The sequence below is a fragment of the Pseudophryne corroboree genome, chromosome 1 (assembly GCF_028390025.1).
Source record: "Pseudophryne corroboree isolate aPseCor3 chromosome 1, aPseCor3.hap2, whole genome shotgun sequence".
Classification (NCBI taxonomy): domain Eukaryota; kingdom Metazoa; phylum Chordata; class Amphibia; order Anura; family Myobatrachidae; genus Pseudophryne; species Pseudophryne corroboree.
In genome coordinates, this window is record NC_086444.1 from 1230414466 (window position 1) to 1230431754 (window position 17289).

At 45.7% G+C, this 17289-nt stretch overlaps 1 protein-coding gene across 2 annotated transcripts; it reads right to left on the reverse strand.

Moving 5' to 3' along the window:
• Window positions 1-3304: 3304 nt before the first annotated feature.
• On the reverse strand, window positions 3305-8466 carry LOC134931555 (probable N-acetyltransferase CML1). 2 transcript variants are annotated; one of them, XM_063925426.1, is made up of 3 exons: window positions 8409-8449; window positions 5554-5596; window positions 3305-4045 (listed from the first exon to the last, which is right to left on the reverse strand). In XM_063925426.1, the coding sequence occupies exon 3, from the start codon at window positions 4034-4036 to the stop codon at window positions 3365-3367; it is 672 nt and encodes a 223-aa protein (XP_063781496.1). In that variant the 5' UTR covers window positions 4037-4045; window positions 5554-5596; window positions 8409-8449; the 3' UTR covers window positions 3305-3364. The 2 variants fall into 2 exon arrangements, with proteins under 2 accessions (XP_063781496.1, XP_063781495.1); XM_063925425.1 differs by lacking the exon at window positions 5554-5596 and having other exon boundaries at window positions 8409-8466.
• Between the last annotated feature and the right edge of the window lie 8823 nt (window positions 8467-17289).

Here is a 17289-nt window from a genome sequence, read left to right on the forward strand (position 1 = left end):
TTGCCGGCCCTGAGCACAGTAGCGCTAGCACACTAGGCGAGACTGTTTCTCGGCAGTGGCGGGAGTGGAAGCAGTGGCCTCCTCTCCCCCCAAGGTGGCCTGTTAAAAAACAAATTTAAGAACATCAAAGCTTAAACTTGACAGTAGTCACTTGGGCCGTATTAATGTCTGACACGTGTATGTGTGTCACATATACTGTATGTGCTACGATGATGTAGGTGTGATCAGAGCCATCTTTACAGCAGTGTAGGCCCCTGGGCACAGAAATGCACTGGGGCCCCTACCCTCCCATCAGCAGTAGGGGTGGGGGTGCTATCAGTGGCAGCTTTGATGTACCGCGGGGGTAGGGGGGTTCTATCTTTCGCTCAGCATATAGGACCTGGAGAAATAATTTCTGCTAATTGCTCCTTTACTGCACAGATGGGGCGGGAAGGAGAACCCTAAACTGTAGAAGGGGACATTGTGCTGAATGAAGGGGCCCTGGTACATGGCTTCCAGGGTGATATGGGGTGTTTAATACGCAGGGGAGGGGTGGATAGTGGAGTGGGCTTAATATTCATAATTTTCTGGGGGTCAGGGCAGCTTGCTTGACTGCAGATATCTCAAGTTCCTGGAAATAGATTTCTTAGCTTTAACGGGATAAAAAAACTAGAGAGTCTCACCTTTCAGGAGGTTCTGGGGACACCTTTCAGGAGGTACTGGGAATTTGGGGATCACACTTCAGGTGCCAGAGCAATCCACCAACAAACATATAAAACTGCATATTAAGCGTGTGGAGCTGGAGCAGGGACCGGCTGCTTGAAGGCTGATATCTCTGGTTCTGGGCATAGTAGAGACAAGCTGCCAGTGTCCAGTGAAAGTGGAGAGTCCCAGCTTTTGGAGTATACCCTCAGAAAAATTCTAAGTCATACAGAACCCGGGATATCTGGCTGGGAAGAACAATTAACAGGCTCGGATGGGGACCACTGCTTTGAAGTCGGATATCTCCGGTTCCCCAGGGCCGATTTTAAAAAATTTGGTACCCCTGGAAAAAGGGGACCCTCAGCTATCAGCCTAGGGCCCTTTTACTCCTGGGGACCTTGGGCAAGAGCCCATTGAGCCCATACGAAAAGACGGCCCTGGGTGTGATGTCAGTATGTATCTCTGCTGTGTAATGTAGCTGTGATGTCAGTGTGTACCATGTCCTGCGCTTTGTACTTCAGTTTTCATCTGACACTGCAGGACACACCCTTGAGTGACAATAGATACGCCCATAGGTGGAGATAAACACGCCCCTTGGGTGGAATGTGGCACGCAATTTATAATCTCCCTGAAACTACTTTTCAAAAGTAGGCAAGTGTGTGTGTGTGTGTGTGTGTGTGTGTGTGTGTGTGTGTGTGTGTTCCATTGTTTTTACCCTTTTTGTACAGTTTGCAGATATTTGTAGTAGTGATGAGCGGGTTCGGTTCCTCTGGATCCGAACCCGCCCGAACTTCACCCATTTTACACGGTTCCGATGCAGACTCGAATCTTCCCGCCTTGCTCGGTTAACCCGAGCGCGCCCGAACGTCATCATCCCGTGTCGGATTCTCGCGAGATTCGTATTCTATATAAGGAGCCGCGCGTCGCCGCCATTTTCACTCGTGCTTTGGAGATGATTGCGAGAGGACGTGGCTGCGTTCTCTCAGTTTCTGTGTTCAGTGTGCTGCAAATATCTGCTCAGTGTGCTGCAAATATCTGTGCTCAGTGTGCTGCAAATATCTGTTCTCAGTGTGCTGCAAATATCTGTGCTCAGTGTGCTGAAAATATCTACGTTCTCTGCCTGAAAAACGCTCCATATCTGTGCTCAGTATGCTGCAAATATCTGTGCTCAGTGTGCTGAAAATATCTACGTTCCATTCCTGAAAAATGCTCCATATCTGTGCTGCATTGTAGTATATAATAGGAGGACAGTGCAGAATGTTGCTGTGACCACCAGTATATATATAGCAGTACGGTACAGTAGTCCACTGCTCTACCTCTGTGTCGTCAAGTATACTATGCATCCATACCTGTGCTGCATTTTAGTTGTGCGCAGTATATAGTAGGAGGGGACAGTGCAGAATGTTGCTGTGACCACCAGTATATATATAGCAGTACGGTACAGTAGTCCACTGCTCTACCTACCTCTGTGTCGTCAAGTATACTATGCATCCATACCTGTGCTGCATTTTAGTTGTGCGCAGTATATAGTAGGAGGGGACAGTGCAGAATGTTGCTGTGACCACCAGTATATATATAGCAGTACGGTACAGTAGTCCACTGCTCTACCTCTGTGTCGTCAAGTATACTATGCATCCATACCTGTGCTGCATTTTAGTTGTGCGCAGTATATAGTAGGAGGGGACAGTGCAGAATGTTGCTGTGACCACCAGTATATATATAGCAGTACGGTACAGTAGTCCATTGCTCTACCTCTGTGTCGTCAAGTATACTATGCATCCATACCTGTGCTGCATTTTAGTTGTGCGCAGTATATAGTAGGAGGGGACAGTGCAGAATGTTGCTGTGACCACCAGTATATATATAGCAGTACGGTACAGTAGTCCATTGCTCTACCTCTGTATCGTCAAGTATACTACAAAAGTTCAGTAAAATGACCCAAAAATCAAAATTAAAAGCGTCTGATGAGAAGCGTAAACTTGCCAATATGGCATTTACGACACGGAGTGGCAAGGAACGGCTGAGGCCCTGGCCTATGTTCATGGCTAGTGGTTCAGATTCACATGAGGATGGAAGCACTCATCCTCTCGCTAGAAAACTGCAGTGCCACTCCTAGATGGGCCAGGTGTTTGTGTCGGCCACTTGGGTCGCTTAGCTTAGCCATCCAGCGACCTCGGTGCAAATTTTAGGACTAAAAATAATATTGTGAGGTGTGAGGTGTTCAGAATAGACTGGAAATGAGTGAAAATTATGGTTATTGAGGTTAATAATACTATGGGATCAAAATGACCCCCAAATTCTATGATTTAAGCTGTTTTTGAGGGGTTTTTGTAAAAAAAACACCCGAATCCAAAACACACCCGAATCCGACAAAAAATTTTCAGGGAGGTTTTGCCAAAACGCGTCCGAATCCAAAACACGGCCGCGGAACCGAATCCAAAACCAAAACACAAAACCTGAAAAATTTCCGGTGCACATCACTAATTTGTTCATCTCATTGTACTATGCGTGCTCCTCATAGATAAGCTCCGGGGTACATTAGACTGTTCCAGATCATTAGCAGAAACAGAAACAATAGTGTGACTGTCCACTGTAGTCTATGGTATAAGCAGCTATAAAAATAGACTTTAAAAAAAATGTTTATTCCAAGAAAACCAATAAACAAAGAATAGAGTTAAGAAAACTATCCGCTTTTCTTGATATCGTATTTGTATATTACCCAGGTGATTCTAGCGAGCCTGTCTGTGAATTTGGGTGAGTCCATGGTGTGTGCACACCTGAAGCCCATCTTCTCGTATAGTTTCAGGGCATCCACCTGAACGGTTGTGGTGGACAGGATCACGGCATCACACCCTTTCTTCCGGGCAAAGTCAATCAAGGTCCTACACAAGATTTTAGCGATCCCTTTGCCTCTTTGGGTACTAGCCACCGACATTCTCCTCAGCTCCATGTGTTTCTCTCCCCCAGGGAGATATGAGGGGACAGCAGCCACCATCCCTACCACCTCCCCAGCGGACTCCACCACCCAGAATCCATAACCTTCCCGCTGCAGATAATATCTTGTTATGTCCTTCAAGTCTTCCACCAAAGCATGCCTACCGTAGGAATGGAAGAACTCTCTCCCAGATAACCAGAACAAGATCAACACAATGAGCACATCTAAGATGGAGAGCAGGATGGACCCAATGGTGAGCAGTGGGAGCACAAACACCACCAGCAGGAGAAGCCAGTTGCGTGGCACCATTAGGGCACCGTGGAAGGCTGCAGTAGTATGCTCCTGGCAACCACCAATAAAAATCCTTCTGACCGCTGGAAAGTCGGAGTCCTTGTACAGGCGGACATTGTAGGTGGACATATCGCTTCCCTGTCAAAGAGACAAAGTGTAAGTTAGAGTTACACAAGATATTCTCCTATCGAGGACTTAGAGCAAGGATTATATTATGTCTCGTGGACAGGAAAATGGTGTTCCAGATACTATACACCAACCACAGGGCACTTTATATAGCATCCAGAGGTCTCCCTTATATTAACTGCCCAATTTTAAGGACATTGAGGCTGAGTTGGGACTAGCAATGCAGAAAAAATGCCAGTGACTTTGCCCCTTGGTAAAACCATGCTGCACTGCAGGTGGGGCAGATGTAATCTATCTGGAGAGAGATGTAAATGTGGGAGAGGCATGTCCAAACTTCACAATAAATTGCAGGATAAGAATAAAGCTGCCCAGCATGTGTGAGCTACATGCAAAAGCAGCCAGTATGTACCCTGCACACAAACATAATAAATGCATTTGACCCCCTTGTATTCCAGCATGGTTTGTTCAGGTCATACTTGCCAACTCTCCTGGAAGGTCCGGTAGAGTCCCGAATTTTGGGGGCTCTCATGGACTCCCGAAAAAGGTGGACTATCTCCTAGTGCTGCCCACTTCCTGATTAAGGTGGGCAGCTGGGATGTTGGGTGGCGCATATAAGTCCCTTCCACAGTGATTTGTGCTACATTTCAGGATGCCAGATACACTAGACCGCCAGGGAAGCATTGTAAATTTATTTTATGAATGCTTCACGGGTGCACACAGCCCAGAGCTCCTAAATAAGAGGGCAGCATTTCTTTAACCATTTATTGGTGTCCATGCACTGTCACACTGGTGCTGCTCAGCATGTAACTGTCCACAATGCAGCCCTGAGCTCCTATTACAGGGGCAGAATTAATTTTTTACTGGTGCACACTGGTGCTAAAACTGCCCACAGCGCAGCCCAGAGCTCCCATGGTGCAGCCCAGAGCTCATAATAGTAGTACAGGGTATCATTAATCCTTTATTGGTACACACTGGTGACCGCAAAAGATTTTGGTGCATGCCACCATTACTATAATATAAGCACAGTGATTTGCAGCAGTGTGTAAAAAAATAAACATAAAAAACAAAAAATATAAAAATAAATAAATAAAAACAATAAAATAAACTTGTGTGTGTTCAGGACCAGGCAGTGGCACTGTGTAACAATAACGCTTAGGAGGTGCCATGCCACCGCGTTAATAATATTAGCGCTGTGAGTTAATATGTATCACGATTAGTCGATGGAAGAGCAGAAGCAGCAACTAAGTACTAGTGCTGTGGCTGCTGCCTGTCATGATAGTACTACAACATCTACTAAACATGGTCCAGGGGGCAGAAAGTTTAAGAGAGGGCACATGAAATCAAAATCTTTCACAATGTTAAAAAAGAGATATAGGTGACACTGTAAAAACTGACAAATCATCATTGCTGAAAAAAAAGAACACTAAGGCTGAAGAGCAAACTGTGTGTTCACAAATTACTGAGAAGAGTCTAGCGGTGTCTACGTTAGCTACTGTATGTGTGAGTCTGACATTTCTCACACTGTTCTCTTGGAGAAGCCTCCTTCGACCATTTCTGCACCATCTGCAAATGTGGGGATGAGCAGTATAAGTAAAGATGATGATGATGACATAATAGAAATTGTCTATATATATTTATGTATTTATGTTATATGTATGTCTTACATCTACCTTTTGTATTGGAACACAGTATTATTAGTAAAGTGTTGCACCCAAATAATGACAATTACTGTCATCCTTGGAACCAACTCAGGCATTTGCAAACATACCACTACTTGCTTCGAACAGAGCAAGAAGCCATTTGCCCATTAACACATACATCCAGGGGTACAGTGCAATTACATATTTGATTAATTAATTAATTAATTGATTGATTTGATTAATTTATTAATTTGAAGGAAGGGTGGGACATACCCTAAAACTAGCAGCACACTCCATACACATACCCCCTAACCTCTGTGCACAAACCTTCCCATATTACATGATATATACTGAAGATAATAGTGTGGAAGTTGAACAGGATGAGGAGGATATTTGTGTGCTATCTGATGCTAATGAGGATGTTGATGATCTTATTTGTATAAATCACACATCAGTGGCTGCAGTTCTTACATGTGATAAAAAAAAGACCATTGTAATGCCTGGGCATAAAACTAAAAATGCCAACTCTTGGGTGTGTAATTATTTTTAACCAAATCCTGACAGCATTTGTGAAGGCATCTACTCCATTTGTGAGGCTAAAGTTGGTAGAGGTAGTGACTTTAACCATCTAGGCACCTCCTCAGTGTTACATCACTTGCGGCGAGATCATAACATTTATTTTACAAAATTATAATAATTTGTAAAATAATAACAAGCAATCCATCAGTTTGGACCAGACCATACAATCTCTACCACCAACATCCACATCAACAACCTACTCATTAGTGATCGGAGGTAGTCATTAAAAAAAAAAAATTGGTTTGTTGGGGCCCAAATAAACCAAGCACTTCAACCACAAAAGTGGCAGTCCCTGTTGGTGAAGTACTTGATTTGTTAAACTGTAAATGTCCTTTTTAATATCCAACATTTGGGTGGGTGGGAGGGTCCAAGGACAATTATATCTTGCACCACTTTTCTTTTCATAATGGGCTGTATTTTGGGGGGGCAATATGAACATACATTACTAATTTGCAACACATTTTTAAACAGATATACATGACATGTGTTTGTGCCACTACTCTGTTGCTTAGTTTAGCCAGCCAACCTTTGGACAATTTTGGTGAAGAATATCATGAGCTGTGAGGTGGTCAAAATTGATTGGAAATTACTGGAAATTAATGTTATTGAGGTTAACAATACTGTAGGAACAAAAACAGACCCAATATGATTGTAGCTGTTTTTATGGATGTGATACGCTATCCCGGTAGTCACATGACCGACCGCAGCATCCCAACTTCTTTTTGAATGCCGACAGGGGATGGGGGAAATAATTTATACATCACCTGCCCTATACCCTAACCCGCCTGGGTGGGGGCTAAGGCTATGGACACAGGGGTGTCAGCTGTGGCTAATCCCAGGGGGCGGAGGCTAGGGCTAAGGACACAGGGGGTGTCGACTACAGCTAACCTCCCCGTGGTGCTGTGGTGCGTAACCCTAAACTCCCCCCTGGCATTAACTCTAACCCTCACCCTAATACTTACCTTTGGGATGCCGTCGGCCAGGGTTCTGGTGGCAGGATTCCGAGTGGTGTCGGGATTCCGCCGTCGGCCACCTGACTGCTGGCATCCAGTGCGCCGGGATGCTGACCGCAACTCATTTTTTTACCATTAAAATAAAAAATACAGATCCAAAACCGAAACATGTGAGGGTAGTTTTGCAAAATCAGAACCAAAACCAAAAAACACGAAAATGAATCCAGATCCAAAACCAAAACATGGGGTTGGCGCACACCTCTAATATTAAATGGATTAATTGTTTTACCCGTAACCCGTATTACTGGAGGGTTTTGGATACTTGGAATATAAAGCGCTGTTTTTCTCTCTTTTCTATAATCTTTCAGCTCAGCTGATTTTTGAATACGGGAGCAGAGAATGATTTGTGTGCAGGTGAATGGATATCAGGCTCGCAGACGTTGAAGCCTCACCCAATGCATTAGGACCCTACTCCATCTGGACGGGTAATTTCAGTGTTACATACCGGCTGTTCTAGCTCACTGCTGCTATATAATAACGATAATGCTCTTTTTCTGCTCTGCCGACTGCTTTCTAATTGCCATAGACAGATCTTACTGACCTTACTCCATTTACAGGCAGTTCTTTAATATTAATGACCACTGAGGTCATGGGTTCAATTCCCACCATGGCCCTAACTGTGTGGAGTTTGTATATTCTCCCCGTACTTGCGTGGGTTTCCTCCGGGTTCTCCGGTTTCCTCCCACAATCCCAAAATATACTGGTAGGTTAATTGGCTCCCAACAAAATTAACCCTAGTGTGCGTGTACATGTGGTAGGGAGTATAGATTGTAAGATCCACTGGGGCAGGGACTGATGTGAATGGCCAAATATTCTCTGTAAAGCGCTGCGGAATATGTGTGCGCTATATAAATAACTGGTAATAAATAAATAAATAATGACCAATCTCAGCCCAAAGTGTCTATAATAAGAAAAAAAAGTGGGAAAAGCTGTGTTATGGCATTGACAGGTTATTAGGTATTTGGGGTCTGAATCTGAAGTGGAGACAGGAGCACACCATTCAACTGTATTATAATAATGTTTTATCCCCTATAATATATGCATGTGAATATTATTATATCTCCTTAACACATGTAGCAGCTGTAGTAGAACTACAAGTGACATCATGCCCGTGCAGCAAGGTATAGTATGTAAATGACAGACCTGTCACAGGCGGTGTTTGGACCCTGGCTTCCCAGCTGCTCTCGCTTGTGGTTTGAAATTGAAATCAGATATGTTTTAGTTTTTGGGTAAATCCTGTTCGTGTGTACTCGGCCTCTTGGAGAGCAGCCATGCGTTCCTGCCAGGGTTACATAACCACCCGAGTGACCGCTCAGTGCTTTCCCTTATCTCTCCACAAATGGATTAACATATTAATCTCTGCTTCACTGATTAATAATAGGTCTAGTGAGAACCAGAAAAGCTCTCTAATACGTCTCATTCCAGCAGCTTATTACCCTGACGCTCACTGTATGTGGAATATTTTATACTTTTTCAGTAAACCAAAGTGGTGATGTTATTTCTAAATTATATAGATTGTGCAGCCCCCATGTTTCCCATGTACCCTTAGGGCCTATCAGACCACCCCCTAAATAGCATCAGACTTCCCAACATTCCCCCTATGTGCCATCAGACCCCTCCACATTACACATATGTGCCATCAGACCCCTCCACATTACACCTATGTGCCATCAGACCCCTCCACATTACACCTATGTGCCATCAGACCCCTCCACATTACACCTATGTGCCATCAGACCCCTCCACATTACACATATGTGCCATTAGACCCCTTCACTTCCACCTATGTGCCATCAGACCCCTCCACATTCCACCTATGTGCCATCAGACTCCTCCACATTCCACCTATGTGCCATCAGACCCCTCCACATTCCACCTATGTGCCATCAGACTCCTCCACATTCCACCTATGTGCCATCAGACCCCTCCACATTCCACCTATGTGCCATCAGACCCCTCCACATTCCACCTATGTGCCACCTGACCCCTCCACATTACACCTATGTGCCTTCAGACCCCTCCACATTCCACCTATGTGCCATCAGACCCCTCCACATTACACCTATGTGCCATCAGACCCCTCCACATTACACATATGTGCCATCAGACCCCTCCACATTCCACCTATGTGCCATCAGATCCCTCCACATTACACATATGTGCCATCAGACCCCTCCACATTCCACCTATGTGCCATCTGACCCCTCCACATTACACCTATGTGCCATCAGACCCCTCCACATTACACCTATGTGCCATCAGACCCCTCCACATTACACACATGTGCCATCAGACCCCTCCACATTACACCTATGTGCCATCAGACCCCTCCACATTCCCCATATGTGCCATCAGACCCCTCCACATTCCACCTATGTGCCATCAGACCCCTCCACATTACACATATGTGCCATCAGACCCCTCCACATTCCACCTGTGTTCCATCAGACCCCTCCACATTCCACCTATGTGCCATCAGACCCCTCCACATTCCACCTATGTGCCATCAGACCCCTCCACATTACACATATGTGCCATCAGACCCCTCCACATTCCACCTATGTGCCATCTGACCCCTCCACATTACACCTATGTGCCATCAGACCCCTCCTCATTACACCTATGTGCCATCAGATCCCTCCACATTACACATATGTGCCATCAGACCCCTCCACATTCCACCTATGTGCCATCAGACACCTCCACATTCCACCTATGTGCCATCAGACCCCTCCACATTACACATATGTGCCATCAGACCCCTCCACATTCCACCTATGTGCCATCAGACCCCTCCACATTCCACCTATGTGCCATCAGACCCCTCCACATTCCACCTGTGTGCCATCAGACCCCTCCACATTCCACCTATGTGCCATCAGACCCCTCCACATTCCACCTATGTGCCATCAGACCCCTCCACATTACACATATGTGCCATCAGACCCCTCCACATTCCCCGTATGTGCCATCAGACCCCTCCACATTCCCCGTATGTGCCATCAGACCCCTCCACATTACACATATGTGCCATCAGACCCCTTCACTTCCACCTGTGTGCCATCTGACCCCTCCACATTACACCTATGTGCCATCAGACCCCTCCACATTCCACCTATGTGCCATCAGATCCCTCCACATTACACATATGTGCCATCAGACCCCTCCACATTCCACCTATGTGCCATCAGACACCTCCACATTCCACCTATGTGCCATCAGACCCCTCCACATTCCACCTATGTGCCATCAGACCCCTCCACATTCCACCTGTGTGCCATCAGACCCCTCCACATTCCACCTATGTGCCATCAGACCCCTCCACATTCCACCTATGTGCCATCAGACCCCTCCACATTACACATATGTGCCATCATACCCCTCCACATTCCCCGTATGTGCCATCAGACCCCTCCACATTACACATATGTGCCATCAGACCCCTTCACTTCCACCTGTGTGCCATCTGACCCCTCCACATTCCACCTATGTGCCATCAGACACCTCCACATTCCACCTATGTGCCATCAGACCCCTCCACATTACACATATGTGCCATCAGACCCCTCCACATTCCCCGTATGTGCCATCAGACCCCTCCACATTACACATATGTGCCATCAGACCCCTCCACATTCCACCTATGTGCCATCAGACCCCTCCACATTCCCTGTATGTGCCATCAGACCCCTCCACATTCCACCTATGTGCCATCAGACCCCTCCACATTCCCTGTATGTGCCATCAGACCCCTCCACATTCCACCTGTGTGCCATCAGACCCCACCACATTCCACCTATGTGCCATCAGACCCCTCCACATTCCCTGTATGTGCCATCAGGCCCCTCCACATTCCACCTATGTGCCATCAGACCCCTCCACATTCCACCTATGTGCCATCAGACCCCACCACATTCCACCTATGTGCCATCAGACCCCTCCACATTCCCCGTATTTGCCATCAGACCCCTCCATATTCCCCGTATGTGCCATCAGACCCCTCCACATTCCCCATATGTGCCATCAGACCCCTCCACATTCCACCTATGTGCCATCAGACCCCTCCACATTCCACCTATGTGCCATCAGACCCCTCCACATTACACATATGTGCCATCAGACCCCTCCACATTCCACCTATGTGCCATCAGACTCTTCCACATTCCACCTATGTGCCATCAGACCCCTCCCCATTACACATATGTGCCATCAGACCCCTCCCCATTCCACATATGTGCCATCAGACCCCTCCACATTCCCCGTATGTGCCATCAGACCCCTCCACATTACACATATGTGCCATCAGACCCCTCCACATTCTACCTATGTGCCATCAGACCCCTCCACATTCTACCTATGTGCCATCAGACCCCTCCACATTCCCTGTATGTGCCATCAGACCCCTCCACATTCCACCTGTGTGCCATCAGACCCCTCCACATTCCACCTATGTTCCATCAGACCCCTCCACATTCCACCTATGTGCCATCAGACCCCTCCACATTCCCTGTATGTGCCATCAGGCCCCTCCACATTCCACCTATGTGCCATCAGACCCCTCCACATTCCACCTATGTGCCATCAGATCCCTCCACATTCCCTGTATGTGCCATCAGACCCCTCCACATTCCCCTTATGTGCCATCAGACCCCTCCACATTCCACCTATGTGCCATCAGACCCCTCCACATTCCCCGTATGTACCATTAGACCCCTCCACATTCCACCTATGTGCCATCAGACCCCTCCACATTCCACCTATGTGCCATCAGATCCCTCCACATTCCACCTGTGTGCCATCAGACCCCTCCACATTCCCTGTATGTGCCATCAGACACCTCCACATTCCACCTATGTGCCATCAGACCCCTCCACATTCCCCGTATGTGCCATCAGACCCCTCCACATTCCACCTATGTGCCATCAGACCCCTCCACATTCCACTTATGTGCCATCAGACCCCTCCACATTCCCCGTATGTGCCATCAGACCCCTCCACATTCCACCTATGTGCCATCAGACCCCTCCACATTCAACATATATGCCATCAGATCTCTCCACATGCCCTGTATGTGCCATCAGACCCCTCCACATTCTCTATATGTGCTACTAGGTTGGGGTGCGGTACCGGTGCTGGGGATCTCGGCAGTCAACATACCGACCGCAGGATCCCAGAAGCAGAATGCCAACGCAGGGGGGGGGGTGAGCACAATAGAGCTCCTTGCAGGCTTGCTGTGCTCGCAACACCGTGGGCCCGGTGGTGAGCTGCGCTTGCCACAGATTCTATTTTCACTCTATGGGTGTCGTGGACACCCACGAGTGGGAAAAGTCCCTGCTAGCCTGCATGCCGACTGTTGGGATTTTGAGTGGGGTGGGATGTAGCCATTGGTATTGTGACCAGCGGAACCCTGACCGCCGGTCACATACCTAAATCCCGTGCTACCAGACCACTCCACATTCCCCATATGTGCACCCAGACCCCTCCACATTCCCCCTATGTTTCACCAGACCCCTCCACCACTCTATATGCCCCATACAGTATATACCATCAAAATCCTCCCTATGGCCTTTACGTGCCACCTGACTCCTCCATATGCCCAATATAGGCCATTAGACTCCTCCCTGTGGCCTGTATGTACCATCAGATTCCTCCTCATGCCCCATATATGACATCAGACTCCAACCTATGGCCTTTATGTGCCATCAGACTCCTCCAAATCCCCAATATATGCCATCAGACTCCTCCCTATGGCCTTTATGTGCCAGAAGACTCCTCCACAGGAACCTTACATAGATCCAGCTCCCCTTGTTACCCCCTCTGGTTGCCTTTTGTGTTGATGATACTGTGGAACATCCTCATCCAGACCTGGTGTTGATTTTCAGCTGGGGAGTAGCCGATGAGTCTATGTGGAAATCCTATATTATGTATGGACACTAATGTGAATTCCTGTATACTATGCAGGGTCTAAGGGGAAATCTTTTCATTTAATTTTAAATGCCTGGATAACAAGATGTTTACAAAAGTAGGTCTGTCAGAAATGGCAGCAAATGTTTCACAACTTCCTGATCTTTCATCAGGTTCTGTTTGGTTCAAAACTCATTGGTGAAGTCAAGCCCAAACCTAAGGAAATACAATCCAATGCAGATCTCAAGAAGGGCTGGTAGTACCACAAGAAGTACTTAAGGAGGGTCTGATCTACAGTAACCACAGTTTACATCAAAGTCTGGTCCTTAGAAGCTTGAGAGATGGACACCATGTTATTTCCACTCTCTTGTGCCTCTCCTCCAGCTCTTACTAAGAGTCTTCACAAATTAAAAAAGAATTGGGTACATAAAAATTGTGTTCATTTTCCCAATTTGGTCATCCAGGAGCTGTTTCCTTCTAATCTGACTACTAATCAAGAGTTCAAAAACTCCTCAACAATTCCCTAAGAAATAGGGATTGACATCAATCATCAATGGTTAACAGCCATTGATGGGTTGTCACTGATGGTCAACGGTTTTGCCATTGATGGTGGAGAGTCAATGATTCTCCATCCTCTTCCTGATTAGTCTGCTGCCTGCCATTCCTCACAGCAGAAGGTCTATCGATTGGTGCAAACCATTGATGCTCCTCTGTGGATGGTTTCATGCAATCGATGTTAAGCACCGATGGCCATCCCTACTAAAACCACTTCTAGGGGTTAATAGGTATTATCTAAGTGCATGTAAACTGCAGACTTATTGCTAGGGGAGATCTCCTAAGTGGAAGCAACTCCTCATTACTGCTTCCCTGATACTCCAGCAGGACCCAAATTCTTTCAGTTAATACAAGAATTTAACAAATAGTAAACTCTAATGATACTGTTATTCTAATGTTACTCACAAACTGTATCGTGGGCGAACTTGGATTTCCTGTAGATTTCTATCAAGAAAATTCCCAGAAGATCTAACAACCTCTCTTCTAAAATGATATGGCTCAGGCCGAAGAGAAGGAACCTTGTACCTCAGATGAATGCGAGGAAAATCCCTTTCTAGACAGCTGCTTTGTCTGTTCTGTCTCAGGGAGGCTGGACAGAAAAGAAGGAATCGTCTAACTCATTCGCTTGTTGGATTATATAAGCTTTCCAGTAATAGTCAATAGAAATGTGCTTACTCAGAGTTTTGTACTGCACTGTAAATATGGAAATGTATAACTTTGTTCTAATCTCCGTACATTACAATTGAACCTTGTCCGTTGGTGGTGAAGGGGCCATTTACTCTTATATGATGTGTAGACTAATAACATATGTACAACCTGTACTAACTGTACTAGACAGTATGAAACATGGAAAAACCTTCCCTCAGGAACCTTGTCTGGAGAAAAATGTTCAAACAATCAAAAGTTCCAATAAGAGATCCACACTTTTTATTTTTTGTGGAACTGTACTGTAGAAAATCTTTTGGGGGTACTTTATTGTTCCCTCCAGGATAGACAATAGAGTACTTATATACAGTATGAACCCCTGATACTCAAATAGACTACCTTTATATCTGGATGTGTAGTTATTAGGTCGACATTTACAGGGGGAATTCAATTAGGTGTGAGTTTGCAAAAGGCATTAATCTCTTCTCACAATTCAACTTCATGTGCGCACAATTCAATTAGAAATGACAATTCTCACTACTCTTGCAAATTTTGCCCAAAAAGTGAAGTGGAAAGATCGTATGAAAAGAGGGGAGACCTTCCTAGACCTCCAAAAAGTGACAACTTTGTTAGCAGGATAACAGAGAAGACTATTAGTGGGCATAAGGAAAGTACTGGACCTTTTAAAAGGTGTCACATGGCTGATTGTGCATTTAGAAAAAAAAAAGTCAAAAGTAAAAAGCTTACATAGGAATTTAATGAAAAAAGCAATTAAAAGTAGAGATGAGCGGGTTCGGTTTCTTTGAATCCGAACCCGCACGAACTTCACTTTTTTTTCCACGGGTCCGAGCGACTCGGATCTTCCCGCCTTGCTCGGTTAACCCGAGCGCGCCCGAACGTCATCATGACGCTGTCGGATTCTCGCGAGGCTCGGATTCTATCGCGAGACTCGGATTCTATATAAGGAGCCGCGCGTCGCCGCCATTTTCACTCGTGCATTGAGATTGATAGGGAGAGGACGTGTCTGGCGTCCTCTCCATTAGAATAGAGATAGATAGATTAGATAGAGAGAGATTGTGCAGAGTCGCAGACAGAGTTAGTTTACCACAGTCAGTGACCAGTGCAGTTGCTAGTTAACTTTTATTTAATATAATATATCCGTTCACTTCTCTCTGCTATATCCGTTCTCTGCCTGAAAAAAAAAACGATACACAGCACAGTCAGTCACACAGTGTGACTCAGTCTGTGTGCACTCAGCTCAGCCCAGTGTGCTGCACAGTCATCAATGTATAAATTAAAAGCTTATAATTAATTGTGGGGGAGACTGGGGAGCACTGCAGGTTGTTAGCAGGAGCCAGGAGTACAATTATATTAATTAACAGTGCACACTTTTGCTGCAGGAGTGGTGACCAGTGCCTGACCACCAGTATAGTATTGTTGTATACTACTAATATCTCTTTAAATATCAACCAGTCTATATTAGCAGCAGACACAGTACAGTGCGGTAGTTCACGGCTGTGGCTACCTCTGTGTCGGCACACGGCAGGCAGTCCGTCCGACCAGAATTGTATTATTTATTATTATATACCTACCACCTAACCGTGGTTTTTTTTTCATTCTTTATACCGTCATAGTGTCATCCTAATTGTTACGAGTATACTACTATCTCTTTATCAACCAGTGTACAGTGCGGTAGTTCACGGCTGTGGCTACCTCTGTGTCGGCACACGGCAGGCAGTCCGTCCGACCAGAATTGTATTATTTATTATTATATACCTACCACCTAACCGTGGTTTTTTTTTCATTCTTTATACCGTCATAGTGTCATCCTAATTGTTACGAGTATACTACTATCTCTTTATCAACCAGTGTACAGTGCGGTAGTTCACGGCTGTGGCTACCTCTGTGTCGGCACACGGCAGGCAGTCCGTCCGACCAGAATTGTATTATTTATTATTATATACCTACCACCTAACCGTGGTTTTTTTTTCATTCTTTATACCGTCATAGTGTCATCCTAATTGTTACGAGTATACTACTATCTCTTTATCAACCAGTGTACAGTGCGGTAGTTCACGGCTGTGGCTACCTCTGTGTCGGCACACGGCAGGCAGTCCGTCCGACCAGAATTGTATTATTTATTATTATATACCTACCACCTAACCGTGGTTTTTTTTTCATTCTTTATACCGTCATAGTGTCATCCTAATTGTTACGAGTATACTACTATCTCTTTATCAACCAGTGTACAGTGCGGTAGTTCACGGCTGTGGCTACCTCTGTGTCGGCACACGGCAGGCAGTCCGTCCGACCAGAATTGTATTATTTATTATTATATACCTACCACCTAACCGTGGTTTTTTTTTCATTCTTTATACCGTCATAGTGTCATCCTAATTGTTACGAGTATACTACTATCTCTTTATCAACCAGTGTACAGTGCGGTAGTTCACGGCTGTGGCTACCTCTGTGTCGGCACACGGCAGGCAGTCCGTCCGACCAGAATTGTATTATTTATTATTATATACCTACCACCTAACCGTGGTTTTTTTTTCATTCTTTATACCGTCATAGTGTCATCCTAATTGTTACGAGTATACTACTATCTCTTTATCAACCAGTGTACAGTGCGGTAGTTCACGGCTGTGGCTACCTCTGTGTCGGCACACGGCAGGCAGTCCGTCCGACCAGAATTGTATTATTTATTATTATATACCTACCACCTAACCGTGGTTTTTTTTTCATTCTTTATACCGTCATAGTGTCATCCTAATTGTTACGAGTATACTACTATCTCTTTATCAACCAGTGTACAGTGCGGTAGTTCACGGCTGTGGCTACCTCTGTGTCGGCACACGGCAGGCAGTCCGTCCGACCAGAATTGTATTATTTATTATTATATACCTACCACCTAACCGTG

Bases quoted from the DNA above. Each gene is read 5' to 3' on its own strand.
- LOC134931555 (XM_063925425.1), bottom strand. From the start codon at position 4,036: ATGTCCACCTACAATGTCCGCCTGTACAAGGACTCCGACTTTCCAGCG.